Raw genomic sequence first — 27,057 nt, 5'->3', positions numbered from 1 at the left:
CCCCTGACATGATCCTGAAGGGCTCGGCCAAGTGACCATTAATCAGCAGCAGGCTTACAGCCTCCTTATACAGAACCTGCAGCCACTGCACAAAACGCACCGGGAGGCCATAGTGTAACAGCACCTGGAACAGGTAGTCATGATGGACTCTATCAAAGGTTTTACTCTGGTCAATATACGCCCCCACATTGTGCTGCTTAATGTACGTCACAGCTTCTCTCACCAGCAGCAATGAGTCCTCTATCGTCCGACCCTTCACACCACACGTCTGGTTGGCGATGATCAGCTCACCCGCCACCTCGCTCAGCCGATAATACAAGATCTTGGCCAGGATTTTATAGTCAGTGTTTAGCAAAGACAGTGGACGCCAGTTCTTTACATCTTTTAGATTTCCCTTCTTTGCTAAGAGAACCAGAACAGATCTATACTGGGACTGTAGGAGCTTCCCTGCAGAGAGGCAATCATTATAAACCTGCACCAGGTCCGGAGCCAACAAGTCCCTGAACTCTTTGTAAAACTCGCTGGTCAGGCCATCCAGTCCTGGGCTCTTGTTGGCCTTTAAGGAGTCAATGCTCCTGTTCACCTCATCCTCAGTTATGGGATCGGCCATACTATCTGCCTGCACCAGGTCTAACGTTGGTAGAGACAACCCCTTCAGATAGGCTTTAATGTCATCCTTATCAATATGAGCCCCTTTATACAGATCTCTATAATAATCCCCAATGATCCTGTGGACTTTCTCCGGCTCTGACTGCTCCACCCCATTCTCATCTAACAAGCCAGTGATCAGCTTCTTACTGACCCTGTTCTTACAAGCAATAAAGGGATCTGGGTTATGGACGCCCCAACTATCAAACTGTCCCTCTGCCTTGAGAGACTTGAGGCGATCGTACAGCAGCTCCCTCATCCGCTGCTTTATATGGCTGACGCTCCGTCCGTCCACCTCCTCACCACCATTCATCCTGCTGTATAGCCGGTTGAGGTGCAGTCTCAGGGCTGTGTATCTCATATAATCCATATTGCTACGTCTCCTGGCTGATCGTATAATAAACTGCTTGATGTCACTCTTCATGATCTCCCACCACTCAGCTGTGTCATCACACATACACTGGGTGGTCCTACGTTCATTATAGAATGTGGTGAAGGCCTCTCTGAACCGAGGATCTAGGACTACAGAGCTGTTCACCTTCCAGTACCCCTTTCCACAGACCACAGCTTGGGCCAGATCCAGCGTCACGCTCACCATACAATGGTCCGAATCCTCCAGGGGGCTGATCCTGTACTGAGAGCATCTCACCTCCCTCTTTATATACACCTGTTCTATCCTGCTGGCATTACCACCCTTATGGTAAGTGTACGTCTTACTGGTATGATGAGACCCATAGGGGTCTACTAGGTGGGCCTGCTGGACTATATTATTAAGGAACGTCTCATCATATCTTAGTTGCTTATGACTGCTGGATCTGTCCACATTACAGGACACATTATTAAAGTCCCCACAGAATATAAATACTTTAGATGTAAAGCACTATGGTTTCATGTGGTCAAATAGTTCCCTCCGCTCTTTCCTGGTCTGCGGAGCATAAATGTTTATCGCTCTATAATGGATGGAGTCCAATGTAAAGTCCAGCATCAGACAGCGGCCCAGACAGATCTCCAGGACTCTGTCCACCTGGACATTCATGGTATTAAAGAGGACCCCCACACCGTCATTTCTCTCCAGACCGAAGGACCAGTATAACGGCCCAAGTCTCCAGTCTCTCTTGGCTGCATACACATGAGCATTGCTCTTCAGATACGTCTCCTGCAAGAAGAAGACGTCAGATCTCTCATCAGACAAACGCTGGTAAATCGCCTGCCGCCGGCTCACAGTCCTCACACTTTTCACATTTATGGAGTTTATTCTCAGCCGCATCCTGATCACTTAGACTTTTTGGTCTTCTTACTCCTTCCACTGCTGTCACCTGTAGTGCCCCATCTCTTTGTGGACACGGGAGGGTCAGGATCCCCCTCATCAGAGATGTTTTCGAGGACACATGAAGGACTTTGCTCCATTTGTGACTCTTCATCTTGGTCTTCTCCCAGCACATTGTAACGTCCAGGACTTATCGCCAGCACTGGAGGTTCAGAGGTTTTCTGTACTGTTGTGACTTTTCTGGTGGGATCCACAGATGCATTTTTCCTTTTTACGGTCACAAAGCCTTCCTCATCCACACTGGACAGTGCAGGCAGATTAACTGCTTCCACAGATGTACTGGGCTGATGCTTGGTTGGTTTGGTGGCAGGCTTTCTGGACACCTTAGGCCTCTCTTTAACAACTGGCATTTTAGGCCCTACTTTAGTGGCTGATCGAAGCTTAGGTCTTATTATATTGGCTGATGGCGGTTTAGGTCTTTCTTTAGTGGCTGGTGGGCCTTTAGGTGGTTCTTCAGTGGCTGGTGGTCCTAGTAGTGCAGAATCTGTTAATACATGAGACTCTGGAGCAGGTTCACTGATACTGTGACTTCTGTCCTCATCCATACCGGCTTCTGGGACAACATCAGAACCTCTGGTGACATCTTCCTGTATAACTTCTGAGGAGGTCTGGCCATTATATTTATTTTGTTCTGCATGCCAGCAATCCCGGAACGTATGCCCTGGTTCTGAGCACAGATTACAGATGACGGGTCCCGTGCATTTGTCCTTTGTATGACCTGACTGTCCACATAATGAGCATGTGATACGAGAGCAGTTTATGGCGAGATGCCGGCCCCCACATCTATGGCACAGACGTGGCTGACCAGGGTAGTAGCAGATCCCCCTCTCTGAGCCCAGGTAGAAGGAGTGCGGCAGGTGTCTGGTCACACTGCTCTCTTGTATCAGCTGGATTTTCACTGTATATCTGCTATTCCATATCTGCTCCTCATCATAGATCTTGTCGGGATGACTTCTCACTATGCACTGCCGGTTCAGCCAGTGCTGCAGATCCGCCACCGCCACCACCTCAGACTGGAACAGGACAGTGGCCGTTATCTCCTGCGGCTTAGACAGCTGGATACAATGGAGGTGATCCCAGATCTTATCTTCTCTGGTGTCATTATAGATGTTCCAGAACAAATCCAGATTGCACTGGAGCTTAAAGCTGATGTCATAGATCCTGCTGGATGGGATATGGATCAGAGCGTAGACCTCAGACGCATTGAACTTCATGAAGTCTTTTAGGAGAACTTTCCCTATGTAAATTCTGGATGGGATGTTCTCCTCTGGTCCTGTGTATTTTATCCTGACTGCGTTCCTCCTCTGAGGTGGGGGGTTCACTGGTCTGGTGACATTAGAGAACAGTCTCCTGAACTGATGGTCAGCAGATGGGTCAGTGCCGGAGCTTTCACCAGCCGCAGATGGGTCAGTGCCGGAGCTTTCACCAGCCGCAGGTGGATCAGTGCTGGAGATTTCCACCGCTGCTGGAGGATTAGTGCTGGAGCTCTCCCTAGCTCCATGATTACTGACACCTGACTGTGCTGCAACAACACCCAGATCTACTACTGATTGTTGCACAGTATTGTCTCCATTCACTGACATGGATGGTTCAGAGTCCATTATAATATTTGTATTATCTGCTGTAGACAACATTCACTAGCACCAGTGAGTCTCACTCACAGCGCAGAGGGGGGTCTCACTCACAGTATCAGTATGACGCACCCCCTGGGCCATATTCTTTAGGGGGAATATCCGGAGCCGGATCAGATGGGAGTTGTAGTCTTCCGAGTGGCTGTGACCCGGTCTGTGCCCAGGGTGTCAAACTCAGTTGTATGTGGCAGTCCTACAGATGTTAATAAGTTCTTAATGTCGACTACGCCACCCGTTGTATTGCGGTCACTATGGCCGCCGCTGCAGCAGGGTCCGCTGAGGCTGGTGGTGTAGGTGCAGCTTTGGTGATATAACCCCCAACGGGTGGGGTATAGCCTCAGGGGGATCAGGTGCAGAGGATGGGAGTTGTGGTGATGCAGTGTAGACGGCAATCAGAGACAGAGTCGGGTTATGCAGTTTAGGATGTTTACTCACTGCTGATGTTCTGGTCACTCCAGCTTCGAGTGACCTCCCGAGCCGTGCTGCGTCCACCAGGTTCTGGATCCAGCCAACCCCCAAATAAGTCCGGAGCGTGACCCTGAGCTCTCCTTCTGTCCTTTCTCTGGCCGTCCCCACTATTGATCCACCCAGGTCCAGCTCCCTCGGGCCTTCTGTTGGGAGACCCTTGGCCTTGGGTTCCCTGACCCTCCACGTGGTATGCCTTCGTGGTGGATGTGGTGGGTGGCCGTGGCAGACGCTGCCCACGGCCTCCGGTCTCTGGCTGGGGTGTGTTTTTGCCCCCACCAGCTTGGGTTCCGGTACCCTGATGCCGACTCTTCACCCGGGGATTTAAGTTGGGTTCTTGGAGTCCTTTTCTTCTGTTTCCCCCTCTGGGTCTCTCTCTCTCCTCTCTCACTCTGGGTCTCTCTTCTCCTCCGCTCGCTGACTTTCTCTCTGCAACTGACCCTGTTCTTAGTTGGTGCCCACCTTATATACACCCTCTATGTGTGAGCTCAGGTGACCAGCACCCAATGAGCTCCTATCTTTACCCAGGCTGCTCCCCCTATCTGCCCCTACACTACTTGGGATGTACCACCCCCCTCCCACTCCAGCCAGGAACAGACTCGGTCGTACCTGCACATTTCTAAGTGGGAGTACCGTCGGTCTGCTCCTCGGAAATGGGATGTGTGTAGTGCATGCAGCCTACCGAGCTCAGTTTCACACTCCTTCCTTACCCGGGAGTGGAATATCACACCTCTGGGTTGAGGTGCAATACCCCTGTAGCAGCCGAATCCTCAGGGTGCTACAAGTACAGGGTGCACTTTCTTTCTCACTCTCAGGAGCTGTGCTCACTTCATTGCTGCATACAGAGGTCACTGCAGTTAACCCCTCGTTTGCTGGCACACTTTTCTCTGCAGCACTTTCTGCAGTCTCGGACCCCTCACATTGTGCCCCTGATATCAGCGCTGCACTTCTCACTGGGCTTCCTTGCTCCACAATGCTGTACACAGTTTTATATTTAATGTCCTTATTCCCTATGAAGCGTTTTCTGCTCACAGAAGTCTGGGCTCTGGATTCTTTTTTTTCTCTTTAGCTCAAGTCTCCTTTCTGGGCAGAGTTTAAACCTTTCTCCAGTTTTTCTTTCCTGATCAGCAGCTCTCGGCTGCAATCATCCAGACACTCGCACTTCATCAGTTTTACCTTAGGATCAGTCTCTTTCTTAATTTCTTCTTTTAGTTTGCTGATATGCAATTCCAGCTTAAATATACTTTGACTTGTTACTCTAGCATTTAATCCTCTAAAACATAACAAGCAAATTTAGAAGACTCACCAGCCACCATCTCCAGCTTTCCATTACCATCAGGTGCAGGCTGCAGGCCAGACTCCAGACCAGGGGCTTTCCCTGGATCATCAGCCCAGCTCCCCTCCCCTCCACCTGGGTCAGAAGCCATGCCTCCGCCCTGCTGAGAGCTCACAAGCACACGTCTATCCTCTCCTATGGACAAGAATAGAACTACTATAATACTGCCCCTATGTACAAGAATATAACTACTATAATACTGCCCCCTATGTACAAGACTATAACTACTATAATACTGCCCCTATGTACAAGAATATAACTACTATAATACTGCTCCTATGTACAAGAATATAACTACTATAATACTGCCCCCTATGTACAAGAATATAACTACTATAATACTGCCCCCTATGTACAAGACTATAACTACTATAATACTGCCCCTATGTACAAGAATATAACTACTATAATACTGCCCCTATGTACAAGAATATAACTACTATAATACTGCCCCCTATGTACAAGACTATAACTACTATAACACTGCCCCTATGTACAAGAATATAACTACTTTAATACTGCTCCTATGTACAAAAATATAACTACCATAATACTGCCCCCTATGTACAAGAATATAACTACTATAACACTGCCACCTATGTACAAGAATTTAGCTGCTATAATGCTGCTCCTATGTATAAGAATATAACTACTAAAATACTGCCCGCTATGTACAAGAATATAGCTACTATAATACTGCCTCTATGTACAAGAATATAACTACTATAATACTGCCCCCTATGTACAAGAATATAACTTCTATAATACTACCTCCTATGTACAAGAATATAACTACTATAATACTGCCTCCTATGTACAAGACTATAACTACTATAATAATGACCCTATGTACAAGAATATAACTACTATAATATTGCCTCCTATGTACAAGAATATACCTACTATAATAATGACCCTATGTACAAGAATATAACTACTATAATACTGCCCCTATGTACAAGAATAGAACTACTATAATACTGCTTCTATGTACAAGGATATAACTACTATAATACTGCCCCCTATGTACAAGAATATAACTACTATAATACTGCCCCCTATATACAAGAATATAACTACTATAATACTGCCCCTATGTACAAGAATATAACTACTATAATACTGCCTCCTATGTACAAGAATATAACTACTATAATAATGACCCTATGTACAAGAAAATAACTACTATAATACTGCTCCTATGTACAAGAATATAACTCCTATAATACTGCCCCCTATGTACAAGAATATAACTACTATAATACTGCCCCCTATGTACAAGAATATAACTACTATAATACTGCCTCTATGTACAAGAATATAAATACTATAATACTGCCCCCTATGTACAAGAATATAACTACTATAATACTGCCTCCTATGTACAAGAATATAACTACTATAATACTGCCTCCTATGTACAAGAATATAACTACTATAATAATGACCCTATGTACAAGAATATAACTACTATAATATTGCCTCCTATGTACAAGAATATACCTACTATAATAATGACCCTATGTACAAGAATATAACTACTATAATACTACCACCTATGTGCAAGAATATAACTACTATAATACTGCCTCCTATGTACAACAATATAATTACTATAATATTGCCCTTATGTACAAAAATATAACTACTATAATACTGCTCCTATGTACAAGAATATAACTACTATAATACTGCTTCTATGTACAAGGATATAACTACTATAATACTGCCCCTTTGCATAAGAATATAACTACTATAGTACTGCTCCTATGTACAAGAATATAACTACTATCATAGTGCCACATATGTACAAGAATATAACTACTATAATACTGCCCCCTATGTACAAGAATATAACTACTATAATACTGCTCCCTATGTACAAGAATATAACTACTATAATACTCCTCCCATATACAAGAATAAAACTACTATAATACTGCCTCTATGTACAAGAATATAACTACTATAATACTGCTCCTGTATACAAGAATAAAACTACTATAATACTGCCTCTATGTACAAGAATATAACTACTATAATACTGCCCCCTATGTACAAGAATATAACTACTATAATACTGCCTCTATGTACAAGACTATAACTACTATAATAATGACCCTATGTACAAGAATATAACTACTATAATATTGCCTCCTATGTACAAGAATATACCTACTATAATAATGACCCTATGTACAAGAATATAACTACTATAATACTGCCCCTATGTACAAGAATAGAACTACTATAATACTGCTTCTATGTACAAGGATATAACTACTATAATACTGCCCCCTATGTACAAGAATATAACTACTATAATACTGCCCCCTATATACAAGAATATAACTACTATAATACTGCCCCTATGTACAAGAATATAACTACTATAATACTGCCTCCTATGTACAAGAATATAACTACTATAATAATGACCCTATGTACAAGAATATAACTACTATAATACTGCTCCCGTATACAAGAATAAAACTACTATAATACTGCCTCTATGTACAAGAATATAACTACTATAATACTGCCCCCTATGTACAAGAATATAACTAGTATAATACTGCCTCTATGTACAAGACTATAACTACTATAATAATGACCCTATGTACAAGAATATAACTACTATAATATTGCCTCCTATGTACAAGAATATACCTACTATAATAATGACCCTATGTACAAGAATATAACTACTATAATACTGCCCCTATGTACAAGAATAGAACTACTATAATACTGCTTCTATGTACAAGGATATAACTACTATAATACTGCCCCCTATGTACAAGAATATAACTACTATAATACTGCCCCCTATATACAAGAATATAACTACTATAATACTGCCCCTATGTACAAGAATATAACTACTATAATACTGCCTCCTATGTACAAGAATATAACTACTATAATAATGACCCTATGTACAAGAAAATAACTACTATAATACTGCTCCTATGTACAAGAATATAACTCCTATAATACTGCCCCCTATGTACAAGAATATAACTACTATAATACTGCCCCCTATGTACAAGAATATAACTACTATAATACTGTCTCTATGTACAAGAATATAACTACTATAATACTGCCCCCTATGTACAAGAATATAACTACTATAATACTGCCTCCTATGTACAAGAATATAACTACTATAATACTGCCTCCTATGTACAAGAATATAACTACTATAATAATGACCCTATGTACAAGAATATAACTACTATAATATTGCCTCCTATGTACAAGAATATACCTACTATAATAATGACCCTATGTACAAGAATATAACTACTATAATACTACCACCTATGTGCAAGAATATAACTACTATAATACTGCCTCCTATGTACAACAATATAATTACTATAATATTGCCCTTATGTACAAAAATATAACTACTATAATACTGCTCCTATGTACAAGAATATAACTACTATAATACTGCTTCTATGTACAAGGATATAACTACTATAATACTGCCCCTTTGCATAAGAATATAACTACTATAGTACTGCTCCTATGTACAAGAATATAACTACTATCATAGTGCCACATATGTACAAGAATATAACTACTATAATACTGCCCCCTATGTACAAGAATATAACTACTATAATACTGCTCCCTATGTACAAGAATATAACTACTATAATACTCCTCCCGTATACAAGAATAAAACTACTATAATACTGCCTCTATGTACAAGAATATAACTACTATAATACTGCTCCCGTATACAAGAATAAAACTACTATAATACTGCCTCTATGTACAAGAATATAACTACTATAATACTGCCCCCTATGTACAAGAATATAACTACTATAATACTGCCTCTATGTACAAGACTATAACTACTATAATAATGACCCTATGTACAAGAATATAACTACTATAATATTGCCTCCTATGTACAAGAATATACCTACTATAATAATGACCCTATGTACAAGAATATAACTACTATAATACTGCCCCTATGTACAAGAATAGAACTACTATAATACTGCTTCTATGTACAAGGATATAACTACTATAATACTGCCCCCTATGTACAAGAATATAACTACTATAATACTGCCCCCTATATACAAGAATATAACTACTATAATACTGCCCCTATGTACAAGAATATAACTACTATAATACTGCCTCCTATGTACAAGAATATAACTACTATAATAATGACCCTATGTACAAGAATATAACTACTATAATACTGCTCCCGTATACAAGAATAAAACTACTATAATACTGCCTCTATGTACAAGAATATAACTACTATAATACTGCCCCCTATGTACAAGAATATAACTAGTATAATACTGCCTCTATGTACAAGACTATAACTACTATAATAATGACCCTATGTACAAGAATATAACTACTATAATATTGCCTCCTATGTACAAGAATATACCTACTATAATAATGACCCTATGTACAAGAATATAACTACTATAATACTGCCCCTATGTACAAGAATAGAACTACTATAATACTGCTTCTATGTACAAGGATATAACTACTATAATACTGCCCCCTATGTACAAGAATATAACTACTATAATACTGCCCCCTATATACAAGAATATAACTACTATAATACTGCCCCTATGTACAAGAATATAACTACTATAATACTGCCTCCTATGCACAAGAATATAACTACTATAATAATGACCCTATGTACAAGAAAATAACTACTATAATACTGCTCCTATGTACAAGAATATAACTCCTATAATACTGCCCCCTATGTACAAGAATATAACTACTATAATACTGCCCCCTATGTACAAGAATATAACTACTATAATACTGCCTCTATGTACAAGAATATAACTACTATAATACTGCCCCCTATGTACAAGAATATAACTACTATAATACTGCCTCCTATGTACAAGAATATAACTACTATAATACTGCCTCCTATGTACAAGAATATAACTACTATAATAATGACCCTATGTACAAGAATATAACTACTATAATATTGCCTCCTATGTACAAGAATATACCTACTATAATAATGACCCTATGTACAAGAATATAACTACTATAATACTGCCCCTATGTACAAGAATAGAACTACTATAATACTGCCCCCTATATACAAGAATATAACTACTATAATACTGCCCCTATGTACAAGAATATAACTACTATAATACTGCCACCTATGTGCAAGAATATAATTACTATAATACTGCCTCCTATGTACAAGAATATAATTACTATAATATTGCCCTTATGTACAAAAATATAACTACTATAATACTGCTCCTATGTACAAGAATATAACTACTATAATACTGCCCCTTTGCATAAGAATATAACTACTATAGTACTGCTCCTATGTACAAGAATATAACTACTATCATAGTGCCACATATGTACAAGAATATAGCTACTATAATACTGCCCCCTATGTACAAGAATATAACTACTATAATACTGCTCCCTATGTACAAGAATATAACTACTATAATACTGCTCCTGTATACAAGAATAAAACTACTATAATACTGCCTCTATGTACAAGAATATAACTACTATAATACTGCTCCCGTATACAAGAATAAAACTACTATAATACTGCCTCTATGTACAAGAATATAACTACTATAATACTGCCCCCTATGTACAAGAATATAACTACTATAATACTGCCTCTATGTACAAGACTATAACTACTATAATAATGACCCTATGTACAAGAATATAACTACTATAATATTGCCTCCTATGTACAAGAATATACCTACTATAATAATGACCCTATGTACAAGAATATAACTACTATAATACTGCCCCTATGTACAAGAATAGAACTACTATAATACTGCTTCTATGTACAAGGATATAACTACTATAATACTGCCCCCTATGTACAAGAATATAACTACTATAATACTGCCCCTATATACAAGAATATAACTACTATAATACTGCCTCCTATGTACAAGAATATAACTACTATAATAATGACCCTATGTACAAGAAAATAACTACTATAATACTGCTCCTATGTACAAGAATATAATTCCTATAATACTGCCCCCTATGTACAAGAATATAACTACTATAATACTGCCCCCTATGTACAAGAATATAACTACTATAATACTGCCTCTATGTACAAGAATATAACTACTATAATACTGCCCCCTATGTACAAGAATATAACTACTATAATACTGCCTCCTATGTACAAGAATATAACTACTATAATACTGCCTCCTATGTACAAGAATATAACTACTATAATAATGACCCTATGTACAAGAATATAACTACTATAATACTGCCCCTATGTACAAGAATAGAACTACTATAATACTGCCCCCTATATACAAGAATATAACTACTATAATACTGCCCCTATGTACAAGAATATAACTACTATAATACTGCCACCTATGTGCAAGAATATAACTACTATAATACTGCCTCCTATGTACAAGAATATAATTACTGTAATATTGCCCTTATGTACAAAAATATAACTACTATAATACTGCTCCTATGTACAAGAATATAACTACTATAATACTGCCCCTTTGCATAAGAATATAACTACTATAGTACTGCTCCTATGTACAAGAATATAACTACTATCATAGTGCCACATATGTACAAGAATATAGCTACTATAATACTGCCCCCTATGTACAAGAATATAACTACTATAATACTGCTCCCTATGTACAAGAATATAACTACTATAATACTGCTCCTATGTATAAGAATATATCTACTATAATACTGCCCCTATGTACAAGAATATAACTACTATAATACTGCTCCTATGTAGGTAGGAAAATATAGACCTGAACTGGTGGAACTAACCCTATAATACTATGTAATACTCTTTGGAATAAGTCATATAAAAAATAATGTGTAACATAGAACATAGAGGAATATTTAGCTCACCCTTGAAGGACTCCAGATGGGTTCCACAAATCGAAGCACAAGATCACGTCTCTGCCAGACGTAGAAGCAAGATGCACGAATCGCAGTAAGGATCAAGCTTCAGCGTGTAAAAATGTAAAGTCTTTATTAGAACAATTTAAAGCCAGTTCGGTTCTCGCGCCCATTTTTTGCACCTTCCATACCCCAACTACACCTAATCGGCGTGTCACAATAATGCTGCTGTTTTAAATTGTTCTATTAAAGACTTTACATTTTTACACACTGGAGCTGGATCCTTACTTTGATTTGTGCATATAAAAAAAGAATAGATTATCTAACAAGCAATTGGCTGCTGCGGTCACACATCTGTGTTTGGACACCATTGCTAAACCAGGAAGTGCCGAGATCAGTGAGAGAAAAGTCAGAACCAAAGTGCTGGGAACCAGTAAGATGAATATGACTTCTTTTGTTAGTTTGAAAAACTGTGAATTGTTTTTAAAGTATCCTTTAGCCCCTTCACGCCTGTTTTCACCTTGTTGACTTGGCCAAATTTTTTCAATTCTGACCAGTCTGTCTTCATGTGGTAATAACTTTGGGATGCTTCAACATATCTCAGTGATTCTGGTACTGTTTTTTTTTGTGTGACACATTGTACTTTATGAAAGTAGTCAATTTAGGTCTAGAGTATATGATGTGCGTTTTTTATGAAAATATCAAAAATTTCACAAAAATGTTGTGTGTAGTAATAGTCATATCGCACAAAATAATTAGTAAATAACATTTACCATATGTGAACTTTACGTCAGCATAATTTTTGAAACATTTTTTTTGTTAGGAAGTTAGAAGGGTTGAAAAATAAGCGGTCATTTTTCATTATTCTAACAAATTTTATAAATCCTAGTTTTTCAGGGACCACTTCACTTTTGAAGTGATTTTGACGATCCTATATGTAAACTGTAAAAACTGCATCCCTCAAGGTATTCAAAACCGCGTTCAGGAAGGTTGTTAACCATTTAGGTGCTTCACAGGAATAATAGCAATGCGGAAGAAAATAATGAATAAGTGTTTCTGAAGAATATTGGAGATTATAATCCCATGTCAATCATTGTATCCTATTTGGCAGCAGATTATCAAGCTATTCGGTGTACAGTGGTAACCGGACACTTTTGCAGCTGCAGGAGGAGGGAGAGGGCCAAGGGACAGTGAGTGACAAATATCTCACATAGCGGCTTCAAGCCAAGGCGTTACACCCCCACCAGCTAGCTAGTGGGCTGCAACAGGAAGACCTCCTGTGAATCCAAGCCATGCGACCTCCCTTTGTGTCAGATATCTATAATTCAATACTGAGTTATGGAAATACTATACAGTTATATGAAAAAGTTTGGGCACCTCTATTAATCTTAAGCATAATGTTTTATAAAAATTGGTGTTTTTGCAACAGCTATTTCAGTTTGATATATGTAATAACTGTTGGACACAGTAATGTTTCTGCCTTGAAATGAGGATTATTGTACTAACAGAAAATGTGCAATCTGCATTCAAACTAAATTTGACAGGTGCATAAGTATGGGCACCTCACCAGAAAAGTGACATTAATATTTAGTAGATCCTCCTTTTGCAAAAATAACAGCCTCTAGTCGCTTCCTGTAGCTTTTAATGATTTCCTGGATGAAGGTATTTCTGACCATTCCTCTTTACAAAACAATTCCAGTTCAGTTAAGTTTGATGGTCGCCGAGCATGGACAGCCCTCTTCAAATGATCCCACAGATGTTCAATGATATTCAGGTCTGGGGACTGGGATGGCCATTCCAGAACATTGTAATTGTTCCTCTGCATGAATGCCTGAGTAGATTTGGAGCGGTGTTTTGGATCATTGTCTTGCTGAAAGATCCATCCCCTGCGTAACTTCAACTTTGTCACTGATTCTTGAACATTATTGTCAAGAATCTGCTGATACTGAGTGGAATCCATGCGTCCCTCAACTTTAACAAGATTCCCGATGCTGGAATTGGCCACACAGCCCCAAAGCATGATGGAACCTCCACCAAATTTTACTGTGGGTAGCAAGTGTTTTTCTTGGAATGCTGTGTTTTTTTGCCGCCATGCATAACGCCTTTTTGTATGACCAAACAACTCAATCTTGGTTTCATCAGTCCACAGGACCTTCTTCCAAAAAGAAATTGGCTTCTCCAAATGTGCTTTTGCATACCTCAGCCGACTCTGTTTGTGGCGTGCTTGCAGAAACGGCTTCTTTCGCATCACTCTCCCATACAGCTTCTCCTTGTGCAAAGTGCGTTGTATAGTTGACCGATGCACAGTGACACCATCTGCAGCAAGTTGATGCTGCAGCTCTCAGGAGGTGGTCTGAGGATTGTCCTTGACTGATCTCACCATTCTTCTTCTCTGCCTTTTTGATGTTTTTTTTGGCCTGCCACTTCTGGCCTTAACAAGAACTGTCCCTGTGTTCTTCCATTTCCTTACTATGTTCCTCACAGTGGAAACTGACAGGTTAAATCTCTGAGACAGCTTTTTGTATCCTTCCCCTGAACAACTATGTTGAATAATCTTTGTTTTCAGATCATTTGACAGTTGTTTTGAGGAGCCCATGATGCCACTCTTCAGAGGAGATTCAAACAGGAGAACAACTTGCAAGTGGCCACTTTAAGTAGCTTTTCTCATGATTGCATACACCTGGCTATGAAGTTCAAAGCTCAATGAGGTTACAAAACCAAAAAAAGTGCTTTAGTAAGTCAGTAAAAAGTAGGTAGGAGTATTTAAAACAAGAAAATGATAAGGGTGCCCATACTTATGCACCTGTCAAATTTTATTTGAATGCAGATTGCACATTTTCTGTTAGTACAATAAGCCTAATTTCAAGGCAGAAACATTACTGTGTCCAACAGTTGTTACATATATCAAACTGAAATAGCTGTTGCAAAAACACCAATTTTTTATAAAACATTAAGCTTAAGATTAATAAGGGTGCCCAAACTTTTTCATATAACTGTATGTTCTAGTCCTTCATAACATACATTTTCGAGATCTCAAGAGAATGGGGAATGTCAGCCTGGCTCCCAGCCCAGTGAAACAAAAAGGGATGGGGAGATACCCGGCACAGCCTTTTGGAAACCCTTAGGGCCACTGTGTTTGGTCTCCACGCATAGCAGGGGCCCAGCGTCCATTAAGGAATTATAACCCATTTTAGTTTCTAGAGTTTATGGCTGGTGGAGGCTGATGGAGGCCAAGGGTGGATATTTAGGTCCAGCCCAGGGAACAGGAGGGGGTGACCCAGAGGGGTTAAATGCTCTTGCAGCTCTGGCCTTGGGCTTTCTCTCTGGGAGGGCGCAACGACACATCATGTGAGGGAAGTCACCTCAAAGAGGGACCCACAAGCCTCCCATGTGGCAGCCCCCACCCCACAAGCCAGGCCTTCCATCTGACTGGTAACTGACTCTTAATATCTGCTTATATCTTTTGTACCAATACTATTGTGTTTGCATCTCTGACCATTATGTATGTATAACCATTATGTATATAGTGTATTGTCTAGTGTGCCCTTAAGGCAATTAAATTTATAATTTAACCTTTGTCTGCTCTTTTATTTCGACCCACGAATCCGCACGTCCATTGCGTTGTTCGGTTCAACTAACACGCTACCGGGGCTGGTTTCTGGCCCAATATAATTACCGTTAACGTACCAGGGGCTTATATATAATAGAAACTGGTGGCAGCTCTACCAGGCTGAGAAGGTTCTGTTTCACTGAGGCTAGTAGAAGGAGCCTCTCAGCCTGTCAGGGGTGTGAGCGAGTGTAGTGCCACGTCAGTGGCTAAGTGGGCCACCTCTTCTCACTCCCAGTACCTTCCTGTACACATGTGGACAGGGGGGGTTCTGTGTAGAACTGTATCAATCTGACCGAGGGGGTGCAGAACGTCACGTTGGTGCAAAGTGCAGATCCGTCTCACGTGATTCGTCTGACATAGTTGTGACGTCAGGCAGGTGGCGAGGTGTGGATCCCTCACAGTGTTTTTCACAAAAATGTTGCTTTTGACAAGGGTAATAGGAGAAAATGGACCGTTCAATTTGTTGTGCAATTTCTCCTGAGTGCGCTGATGCCCAATATGTGGTGGAAAACTACAGTTAAGTCACACGGCAGGGCTCGGAAGGAAAGGAGCAGTATTTGACTTTTCAAGAGTTGATTCGGCCGGAATAGACTGCGGACACCATGTCGCTTTTGAAGAGCAACTATGGTGCCAAAACAGCAGAACCGCCCCAAATTGACCCCATTTTGGAAACTACACCCCTGAAAGAATTTATCTACCTGTGTGGTGACCATCTTAAACCCATAGGGACTTCCCAGAATTTTAAAACATTGGATGTAATAATGAAAAATTATGTTCTTTCCTCAAAAATGCTGCTTTTGCCCCAAATTTATCATTTGCAAAAGGCTAAAAAGTGAAATTGCACAACAAATTGGGTGTTCCATTTTTTCCTGAGTATCCTGATGCCCCATATGTGAGGTAAAACTATTGTTTGGGTGTAAGGCAGGGCTTGGAAGGGAAGGAGCACTGTTTGACTTTTTAAGCGTAGATTTGGCAGTGATAGACTGCGGATGCCACGTTGCATTTGAAGAACCGCTATGGTGCCAAATAACATAAACCCCCCAGACGTGAACCATTTTGGAAACTACTACACCTATTTAAGAATTAATCTACATGTGTAGTAAGCATTTTAAACTCACATTAAATTAACAGAATTGTGTGGCATTGGGTGTAGAAATGAAAATATATTTTTTTCCCACTAAAGTGTTGTTTTAGCCCCAAGTTTTTAATTTTCAAAAAGTCTGTAGGAGAAAATGGATCACAATTTTTACGCAATTTCTCCTGAGTGCACCAATATCCCATATGTGGTCGGAAATTTCTTGTCAGGCACAGTGCAAAGCTCAGAAATGAAGAAGAACCATATTAGGGTACAGATTTTTTGCTGGGATGGTTTGCGAGTACCATGTCACATTTGCAACGCCCATGAAGTGGCAGAACAGCAGAAACCCCTTCAAGTGACCCCATTTTACAAACTATACCCTTTAATTAATTCATTTAGGGGTGCAGTGATCAAATAGACACCACACGTGTGTCACTAAATTTTATACTATTGGGAAATGAAGTAAAAATAATTACATTTTTACCACTAAAATGTTGTTTTAGCCCCAAGTTTTTAATTTTCAAAGCGGGAAATAGGAGAAATTGTATGATTAAATTATGTAGTCTATTTTCACCGAATACGCCTATACCCCATATGTTGTTGGAAACTATTTTTCAGTAGGCAGAGTGCAGAGTTCAGAAGGGAAGGAGAGTCATATTGCTGTTATGGTTTGTGGGTGTCATGTCAAATTGGCAGAGTTCTTGAGGTGCCAGAACAGCAGAACCCCTCCATAAGTGACCCCATGTTACAAAATTTTTTATAACATTGGGTGTTGAAGAAATAATAATTACATTTTTATCACTAAAATACTGTTTCAACCCCAGATTTTTCATTTTCACTAGGATAAATGGGTGAAATAATTTAATCATACTTTGTTACATAATTCCTCCTGAATGTGGCAATACCCCATATGTGACTGTACAGTACTGTTTGGCTACACGGCAGGGCTCGGGAGGGAAGGAGCACTATTTGACTGTTGCGGCACAGATTTTTCTAGAATAATTTGTGGATTCCATATACTGAGCCTCTAAGTGCCAGAACAGCAGAAACCCCCTTTAACTGACCCCTTAGGGTATGTGCCCACGATCCTGAGTAGCAGCGGTTTGGACGCAGCTTACCTTTGCTACTCCAAACTGCTGCATTGTACAGTACAAGCACAGTGGATGGGATTTATAGAAATCCCATGGCCACTGTGCTTCTATTTGCCACGGCGTAAACTGACCAGCAGTGTGGCTTTAGGAGCTGCAGCATGTCAGTTACTGTTGCAGAGACACTAGTCTCAGCAACAGAAATTTCCACAATAGAATGGATAGGATGTGTTAAATCCGCATGGTTCAATGAACACATGGGGATTTAACTGCATGATTAGAACACAGCGCTTTGGACGCAGCGAATATACGCTGCTTCCAAAGCACGGCTACTTCCTGATCATGGGAACCTAGCCTTATTGCAATGTACACCCCTCTTGAACTTCATCTACTGGTGTAGTCACAATTTTGACTATCAGTATTTTCCAGAAACAAACATGCAGTGGAAGTTGCAGAGTGAAAATTGCAAATATGCCATTGTAGTGCCCAGTACATTGTAATGCCCAATACATTGTGCCCAGCTTTTGTTTTTGGAACCACATACCTGTAAATTAAGTGGGATCTCTTAACTACATTAATGGCAAACATGGGGACGCTAACTGCAGTTTAGGCAAATGGTGGGACATTTGGATTTTGGATTGCAGATTTCGCTGGATTTCTTTTCGTGGGAGTCATGTTGCTTTTCCAGAGGCTTTGTGCTACTAGTAACATGGACATCACCTATATTTCTGTTAATATGTGACGGACCCGAGTGAGAACTTGTTTTTTGTGGGTTGAGTTGAAGCTTTTATTGCTGGCATTTTGGGGTACAGAACATTTTGTATCAGTTCACATTTATCCTGTGCTCTATGCTGAGCACTTACATCAGAGTTTCCTTTATAAACCTCTGAAATATGTGTTTCAGATGAAACCCTCTACGGATCCATTCAATAATGAGGCAGCAGAGTGTTACGCTCGCTAACTAATTGGCGTGAGCGTGATTAGTGATCCCACTGGACCATGAACCGAGGAGTGCCTGGAGGGGCGTAACTAAGTATCAACCCGGTCCGACCAAGGTCGCACGGCAGCTCAGTCGACTCCGTGAACCAGTGAGGAACCGAGCAGAGGGACCAGGTGCTACTCCAGGTCAGACCCCGGTCACAGCTGTTGACCCACACCGGGGAATGCAGGAAAAGGCAGGTTAGCTGGTATGCAGATGGGTGGGTACTGGCAGGCATGGCTGGTATGACGGCAGGTGGGTACTTAGCAGGCACGGCTGGTATGAAGGCAGGTGGGTACTGGCAGGCACGGCTGGTATGCAGACAGGCGGGTGCTGACATTCACGGCTGGAATGCAGACAGGCAGATACTGGCAGGTATGAACGCAGGCTGGATAGGGACCAGTACAGACTGGGATACAGGAACAGAGCCGCAGGTGCGGTGGACTAGCAGAGCAAAACCGCAGGAGCGGTGAACAAGCAGAGCGGAGCAAAACCGCAGGTGCGGTGAACAAGCAGAGAGGATCAAAACTGCAGGAGCAGTGAACAAGCAGAGCAGAGCAAAACCGCAGGTGCGGTGAAAAAGCAGAGCGGAGCAAAACTGCAGGTGCGGCGAACAAGCAGAGCGGAGCAAAACCGCAGATGCGGTAAACAAGTGGAGCAGAGCGGAAACGCCAGAGCGGTGAACAAGCAGAGCAAAACAGAAAAGCAGGTGCGGTAAACAAGTGGAACAGAGCGGCACTGCCGGAGCAGTGAACCAGCAGAGCAGAACAGAACCGCAGGTGCGGTAAACAAGCGGAGCAGAGCGGAAACGCCGGAGCAGTGAACAAGTGGAGCAGAACAGAACCGCAGGTGCAGTAAATAAGCGGAGCAGAGCGGAACCGCCGGAGCAGTGAACAAGCAGAGCAGAGCGGAACCGCAGGTGCGGTAAACAAGCGGAGCAGAGTGGAACTGCAGGAGAGGTGAACAAGCAGAGCAGAACAGAGCAGAAGGTGAAGGCAGACAGGACAGGGCTCTGTTCACATGGAACAGACTGGAAAATACAGGAAGATGGTTAGAACAAAGGAGGTAGATACGGAGGCAGGGAAAGGGGACAAGCAGAACCAGATACACACAAAGTACTTACAATGAAGTAGCGAGTGGACACAAAACTCACAAACAGAAGTACAGAGATAACGAGTTGGAGTTAGGTGCAGGTTCAGACACCGCAGGAAAAGGGAAGGTACGGACATAGAGAGAAACAAGTAACGGGCTAGGACACTGTTCATACAGGAACTGAACCGGGAACAAGATACAGGAACGAGCCTGGGAACTCAGGCCCCAGGGTGGTGGAAACAGACTAGAAGTCAGAGATACAGGTAGCGGCCCTGGGTACTCAACCCCAGGGTGGCAGAACAGACTAGATACAGGACAGGACCTGGCAACTCAGTTGCAAAAGACAAACTGAGTGAAAGTGTTGTCCAGGCACCTCCTACTGGGTGGAGGGGGTTTAAGTATCCAGTGACTCACAGCAATAGGCTGGGGACGCATTAGGACTGTGCACACAGTAGCTATAAGAAACAAGCAGAAAGCCGCGCCAACGCCCTAAGCAATCAGACAAGAGACATGGACACAGCAGGTACTGGAGCCAAGAGTGCAGCATGGACTGACAGGTAAGATTGCGGTCTTGCATGGTGGGAGGTGGTGCACCATGCAAGCACGCCGCCAATGATGTTACAGTAGGTGGGTACTGGCAGGCATGACTGGTATGCAGACAGGCGGGTGCTGACAGGCACGGCTGGAATGCAGACAGGCAGATACTGGCAGGTATGAACGCAGGCTGGATAGGGACCAGTACAGACTGGGATATAGGAACAGAGCCGCAGGTGCAGTGGACTAGCAGAGCAAAACCGCAGGAGCGGTGAACAAGCAGAGCGGAGCAAAACTGCAGGTGTGGTGAATAAGCAGAGCGGAGCAAAACCGCAGGCGCGGCGAACAAGCAGAGCGGAGCAAAACCGCAGGTGCGGTGAACAAGCAGAGCGGAGCAAAACCGCAGATGCGGTAAACAAGTGGACCAGAGCGGAACCGCCGGAGCGGTGAACCAGCAGAGCAGAACAGAACCGAGGGTGCAGTAAACAAGCGGAGCAGAGCAGAACCGCCGGAGCGGTGAACAAGCAGAGCAGAACAGAGAAGAAGGTGCGGTAAACAAGTGGAGCAGAGCGGAACCGCCGAAGCGGTGAACAAGCGGAGCAGAGCGGAACCGCAGGTGCGGTAAACAAGCGGAGCAGAGCGGAACCGCCGGAGCGGTGAACAAGCAGAGCAGAACAGAGCAGAAGGTGAAGGCAGACAGGACAGGGCTCTGTTCATATGGAACAGAATGGAAAATACAGGAAGATGGTTAGAACACAGGAGGTAGATGCGGAGGCAGGGAAAGGGGGCAAGCAGAACCAGATACACACAAGGTACTTACAATGAAGTAGCGAGTGGACACAAAACTCACAAACAGAAGTACAGAGACAACGAGTTGGAGTTAGGTGCAGGTTCAGACACCGCAGGAAAAGGGAAGGTACGGACATAGAGAGAAACAAGTAACGGGCTAGGACACTGTTCAGACAGGAACTGAACTGGGAACAAGATACAGGAACGAGACTGGGAACTCAGCCCCCAGGGTGGCGGAAACAGACTAGAAGTCAGAGATACAGGTAGCGGCCCTGGGTACTCAGCCCCCAGGGTGGCGGGAACAGACTAAAAGTCAGAGGTACAGGTAGCGGTCTTGGGTACTCAGCCCCCAGGGTGGCAGAACAGACTAGATACAGGACAGAACAAATAAAGTAGCACACTGTAACACTGAGTATATAGATATGAAATATGAATAGCATAACTGCTGTAGAAAATAGAAATAAATGGAAAAGATTTTTTGAAAATTTTTTTAGCGCATGTAAATATGAAGTATGGAAAATGAATAGCATTACTGCTGTAAATAAATGAGAAATCTTAGCGCATAAATTGGCCAATTCATGTGTACTTGACAGCCGCGGTAAGGCGTTTCTCGATGTCAGGACCTATCAATGTGAATACCTCTCTAAGAGACCTCCGTCTACTTATGTGTGGGAAAGACAGATCCTGATGCATTTAAAACCACCTGCAGCATGGGGGTGGGGGTGGAGTGCTCAGTCAGCGCTGAATCTAGTAACAAAGAAAATGACGGCACTTCCACTACAAAAACTAGGTGTGAACAGGTGCTTACTAAGAGCAGCTACCTCCATATATAATGAACAAATAAAGTAGCACACTGTAACACTGAGTATATAGATATGAAATATGAATAGCATAACTGCTGTAGAAAATAGAAATAAATGTAAAAGATTTTTTGAAAATTTTTTTAGCGCATGTAAATATGAAGTATGGAAAATGAATAGCATTACTGCTGTAAATAAATGAGAAATCTTAGCGCATAAATTGGCCAATTCATGTGTACCTGACAGCCGCGGTAAGGCGTTTCTCGATGTCAGGACCTATCAATGTGAATACCTCTCTAAGAGACCTCCGTCTGCTTATGTGTGGGAAAGACAGATCCTGATGCATTTAAAACCACCTGCGGCATGGGGGTGGGGGTGGAGTGCTCAGTCAACGCTGAATCTAGTAACAAAGAAAATGACGGCACTTCCACTACAAAAACTAGGTGTGAACAGGTGCTTACTAAGAGCAGCTACCTCCATATATAATGAACAAATAAAGTAGCACACTGTAACACTGAGTATATAGATATGAAATATGAATAGCATAACTGCTGTAGAAAATAGAAATAAATGGAAAAGATTTTTTGAAATTTTTTTTAGCGCATGTAAATATGAAGTATGGAAAATGAATAGCATTACTGCTGTAAATAAATGAGAAATCTTAGCGCATAAATTGGCCAATTCATGTGTACCTGACAGCCGCGGTAAGGCGTTTCTCGATGTCAGGACCTATCAATGTGAATACCTCTCTAAGAGACCTCCGTCTGCTTATGTGTGGGAAAGACAGATCCTGATGCATTTAAAACCACCTGCGGCATGGGGGTGGGGGTGGAGTGCTCAGTCAACGCTGAATCTAGTAACAAAGAAAATGACGGCACTTCCACTACAAAAACTAGGTGTGAACAGGTGCTTACTAAGAGCAGCTACCTCCATATATAATGAACAAATAAAGTAGCACACTGTAACACTGAGCACTCCACCCCCACCCCCATGCCGCAGGTGGTTTTAAATGCATCAGGATCTGTCTTTCCCACACATAAGCAGACGGAGGTCTCTTAGAGAGGTATTCACATTGATAGGTCCTGACATCGAGAAACGCCTTACCGCGGCTGTCAGGTACACATGAATTGGCCAATTTATGCGCTAAGATTTCTCATTTATTTACAGCAGTAATGCTATTCATTTTCCATACTTCATATTTACATGCGCTAAAAAAATTTTCAAAAAATCTTTTACATTTATTTCTATTTTCTACAGCAGTTATGCTATTCATATTTCATATCTATATACTCAGTGTTACAGTGTGCTACTTTATTTGTTCATTATATATGGAGGTAGCTGCTCTTAGTAAGCACCTGTTCACACCTAGTTTTTGTAGTGGAAGTGCCGTCATTTTCTTTGTTACTAGATTCAGCGTTGACTGAGCACTCCACCCCCACCCCCATGCCGCAGGTGGTTTTAAATGCATCAGGATCTGTCTTTCCCACACATAAGCAGACGGAGGTCTCTTAGAGAGGTATTCACATTGATAGGTCCTGACATCGAGAAACGCCTTACCGCGGCTGTCAGGTACACATGAATTGGCCAATTTATGCGCTAAGATTTCTCATTTATTTACAGCAGTAATGCTATTCATTTTCCATACTTCATATTTACATGCGCTAAAAATTTTTTCAAAAAATCTTTTCCATTTATTTCTATTTTCTACAGCAGTTATGCTATTCATATTTCATATCTATATACTCAGTGTTACAGTGTGCTACTTTATTTGTTCATTATATATGGAGGTAGCTGCTCTTAGTAAGCACCTGTTCACACCTAGTTTTTGTAGTGGAAGTGCCGTCATTTTCTTTGTTACTAGATTCAGTGTTGACTGAGCACTCCACCCCCACCCCCATGCCGCAGGTGGTTTTAAATGCATCAGGATCTGTCTTTCCCACACATAAGCAGACGGAGGTCTCTTAGAGAGGTATTCACATTGATAGGTCCTGACATTGAGAAACGCCTTACCGCGGCTGTCAGGTACACATGAATTGGCCAATTTATGCGCTAAGATTTCTCATTTATTTACAGCAGTAATGCTATTCATTTTCCATACTTCATATTTACATGCGCTAAAAAATGTTTCAAAAAATCTTTTCCATTTATTTCTATTTTCTACAGCAGTTATGCTATTCATATTTCATATCTATATACTCAGTGTTACAGTGTGCTACTTTATTTGTTCATTATATATGGAGGTAGCTGCTCTTAGTAAGCACATGTTCACACCTAGTTTTTGTAGTGGAAGTGCCGTCATTTTCTTTGTTACTAGATACAGGACAGGACCTGGCAACTCAGTTGCAAAAGACAAACTGAGTGAAAGTGTTGCTCAGGCACCTCCTACTGGGTGGAGGGGGTTTAAGTATCCAGTGACTCACAGCAATAGGCTGGGGACGCATTAGGACTGTGCACACAGTAGCTATAAGAAACAAGCAGAAAGCCGCACCGACGCCCTAAGCAATCAGGCAAGAGCCATGGACACAGCAGGTACTGGAGCAAAGAGTGCAGCATGGACTGACAGGTAAGATTGCGGTCTTGCATGGTAGGAGGTGGTGCACCATGCAAGCACGCCGCCAGGGATGTTACACAGAGTTACTCCGGACTCTATTTGGCCTCTTTTCACTGGTGTTCTTCTTTTCGGAGGTGCACACAACTGTGGCTGACTGTAAACCCCAATGCAAGCGCTCAGCGCAGAGAGCAGGATAAATGTGAGCCGAGCCTTACTGCGATTTTTAGCAGACAGAATGAACAAACCAACAGCAGTTCAAGAATTGGTTTCATTTTAGTTTTTTTTACACCGTTAAACTTGCGGTATGTAATAAGACGACTGTATTCATTGGGTTACTACAATTACAGCGATACCAAATTTATATATTTTTTTTAGATTTTGTTACTATCACACACTAAAAACTAAAATAAATTGTTTCGCTATGTTCTGACTGCTGTAGCTTTTTTTTATTTTCCCCCTGCAATAGCTGTATGAGGGCTTGTTTTTCGTGAGACAAGATGACATTTTCAGTGATAACATTTCTATATACATACAGTATGTCTTTTTGATTACATTTAATTCTACATTTTGTTTAGCTGTATGATGATAAAACATAATTTTTGCTACATTTTTTAGTTATTTTTTTTACTGTGTTCACTGAAGGGGTTAAATAGTGTGCCAGTTTTATAGTTCACGTTGTTCCGGATGCAGCTATAAAAAAATATGTGTACTTATTTCTTTAGTTTTGTTTTTACATAAATATGCGTATTTATTGGCGGAATATTTTTTTAACGATTTTTTTTGTTGTCTATTTTGTGTTGTTTTATTTTTTTATTTAAAAACACAAACAAACTAATTTTTGTTTTTTTACTTAGTCCCTCTATGGGACTTAAACTTTTTACTACTTTGATTACTGTTGTAATGCCAACGCAATACACATGTAGTGCAATGCATTATAACTGTCAATGTTACACTGACAAAGCGCCTTTTAGACCATGCTCATGGCATGGTCTAACAGGTCACCATAGCTGACAGTCCAGGAGATCATTAATGGACCTTCTGCTGCCATGGCAACCACCGGGCCCCTGTGGTCACATTGTGGGGTGTCAATCAGGTGAGAGAGGGAGCACCCTCCCTCTCCCAGCTTTCCAAGTGCTGCATTTGCTATTGATCACATCATTTAAGGATTTAAACAGCAAGGCGGTGGGGGCACCTCCCCTGGCTGTGACTGCAGGGGCTCAGATATCATTTGAGCTCCCGGCAGCGATCGTGCGGGAACAGCTTATGTACCCGCATGATTGGTATGGCATACCGGTACGTCCATTTGGGGGAACCCCTTCTCGATCATGATGCACAGTTATGTCATATGTCATGAAAGGGTTAAAGGAGTCAATTATTTTCTCTTAAAAGTGGAGAATATAAAATACAAGTGAATGACAATAAAGCCATGATGTCTTTGTAGTAGTAAACTTTGTTTAAAATAATGTATTCATTAAATAAAGGTTTAATATGTCACTACCTTGCATCTGCTTTGTGGAGGGAGCTTGTTTGGGAGAAAGAGTTTAATCTTTTAAATGTTAAAATACTTGGGTATAAATACTCACTGTTAGATGGAAGACAGAGGCAACCAGCAAATAAGAGGAGTAATGCTCTCATCTTCTTTATTGATCAGACTTATGTGCAAGATAAAGTTTTTGGGAAAAAGGGAAGTAAGGATGATGTCGGAGGCCATGTGACGCTGCACTAGATGTGTTTAGGCGGCATACAAAAATGTTCCACTTGGTCATATGTTCCTGAGGAAGATGCCACAAATAAAGATAAATATTGTATTACTTGTGGTAATAAGTGTTAATATGGCTCTATCCATCATTTTATACTACCCCTGGGCAGACATACAGTATGGACACAAATAAAAAGCTACATTGATCTAAATAGGTGCAAAAGTAATTTCTTTCACTTTTATAGACCCATTGAACTGAGAAAATTTCTGCATATTTAAGAATATAACTACTATAATACTCTAAATACAAAAAATATAATACTGATCCTATGTACAAGAATATAACTACTATAATACTGCCCCCTATGTACAAGAATATAACTACTATAATACTGCTCCCTATGTAAAAGAATATAACTACTATAATACTGCCTCTATGTACATGAATATAACTACTATAATACTGCCCCTATATACAA

The 27,057-nt window shown here is 41.2% G+C and overlaps 1 protein-coding gene across 1 annotated transcript in view; it reads right to left on the bottom strand.

The window, feature by feature from the left end:
* SIGLEC15 (sialic acid binding Ig like lectin 15) overlaps positions 1-26,551 on the bottom strand; it is a 35,424-nt gene extending 8,873 nt beyond the window's left edge. The window contains exon 1 of the mRNA XM_073655076.1: positions 26,463-26,551. Within this exon, the coding sequence (XP_073511177.1) occupies positions 26,463-26,514 (52 nt within the window). The 5' untranslated portion in view covers positions 26,515-26,551. The remainder of the gene's footprint in view (positions 1-26,462) is intronic.
* Positions 26,552-27,057: the final 506 nt, after the last annotated feature.

This window comes from Phyllobates terribilis, unplaced genomic scaffold (genome assembly GCF_046119375.1).
Source record: "Phyllobates terribilis strain yellow unplaced genomic scaffold, ASM4611937v1 Scaffold_1__5_contigs__length_1240528914, whole genome shotgun sequence".
Classification (NCBI taxonomy): domain Eukaryota; kingdom Metazoa; phylum Chordata; class Amphibia; order Anura; family Dendrobatidae; genus Phyllobates; species Phyllobates terribilis.
The sequence above is the reverse complement of the archived record's forward strand: the minus strand, read 5'-3'. Positions and strand labels throughout refer to the sequence as shown.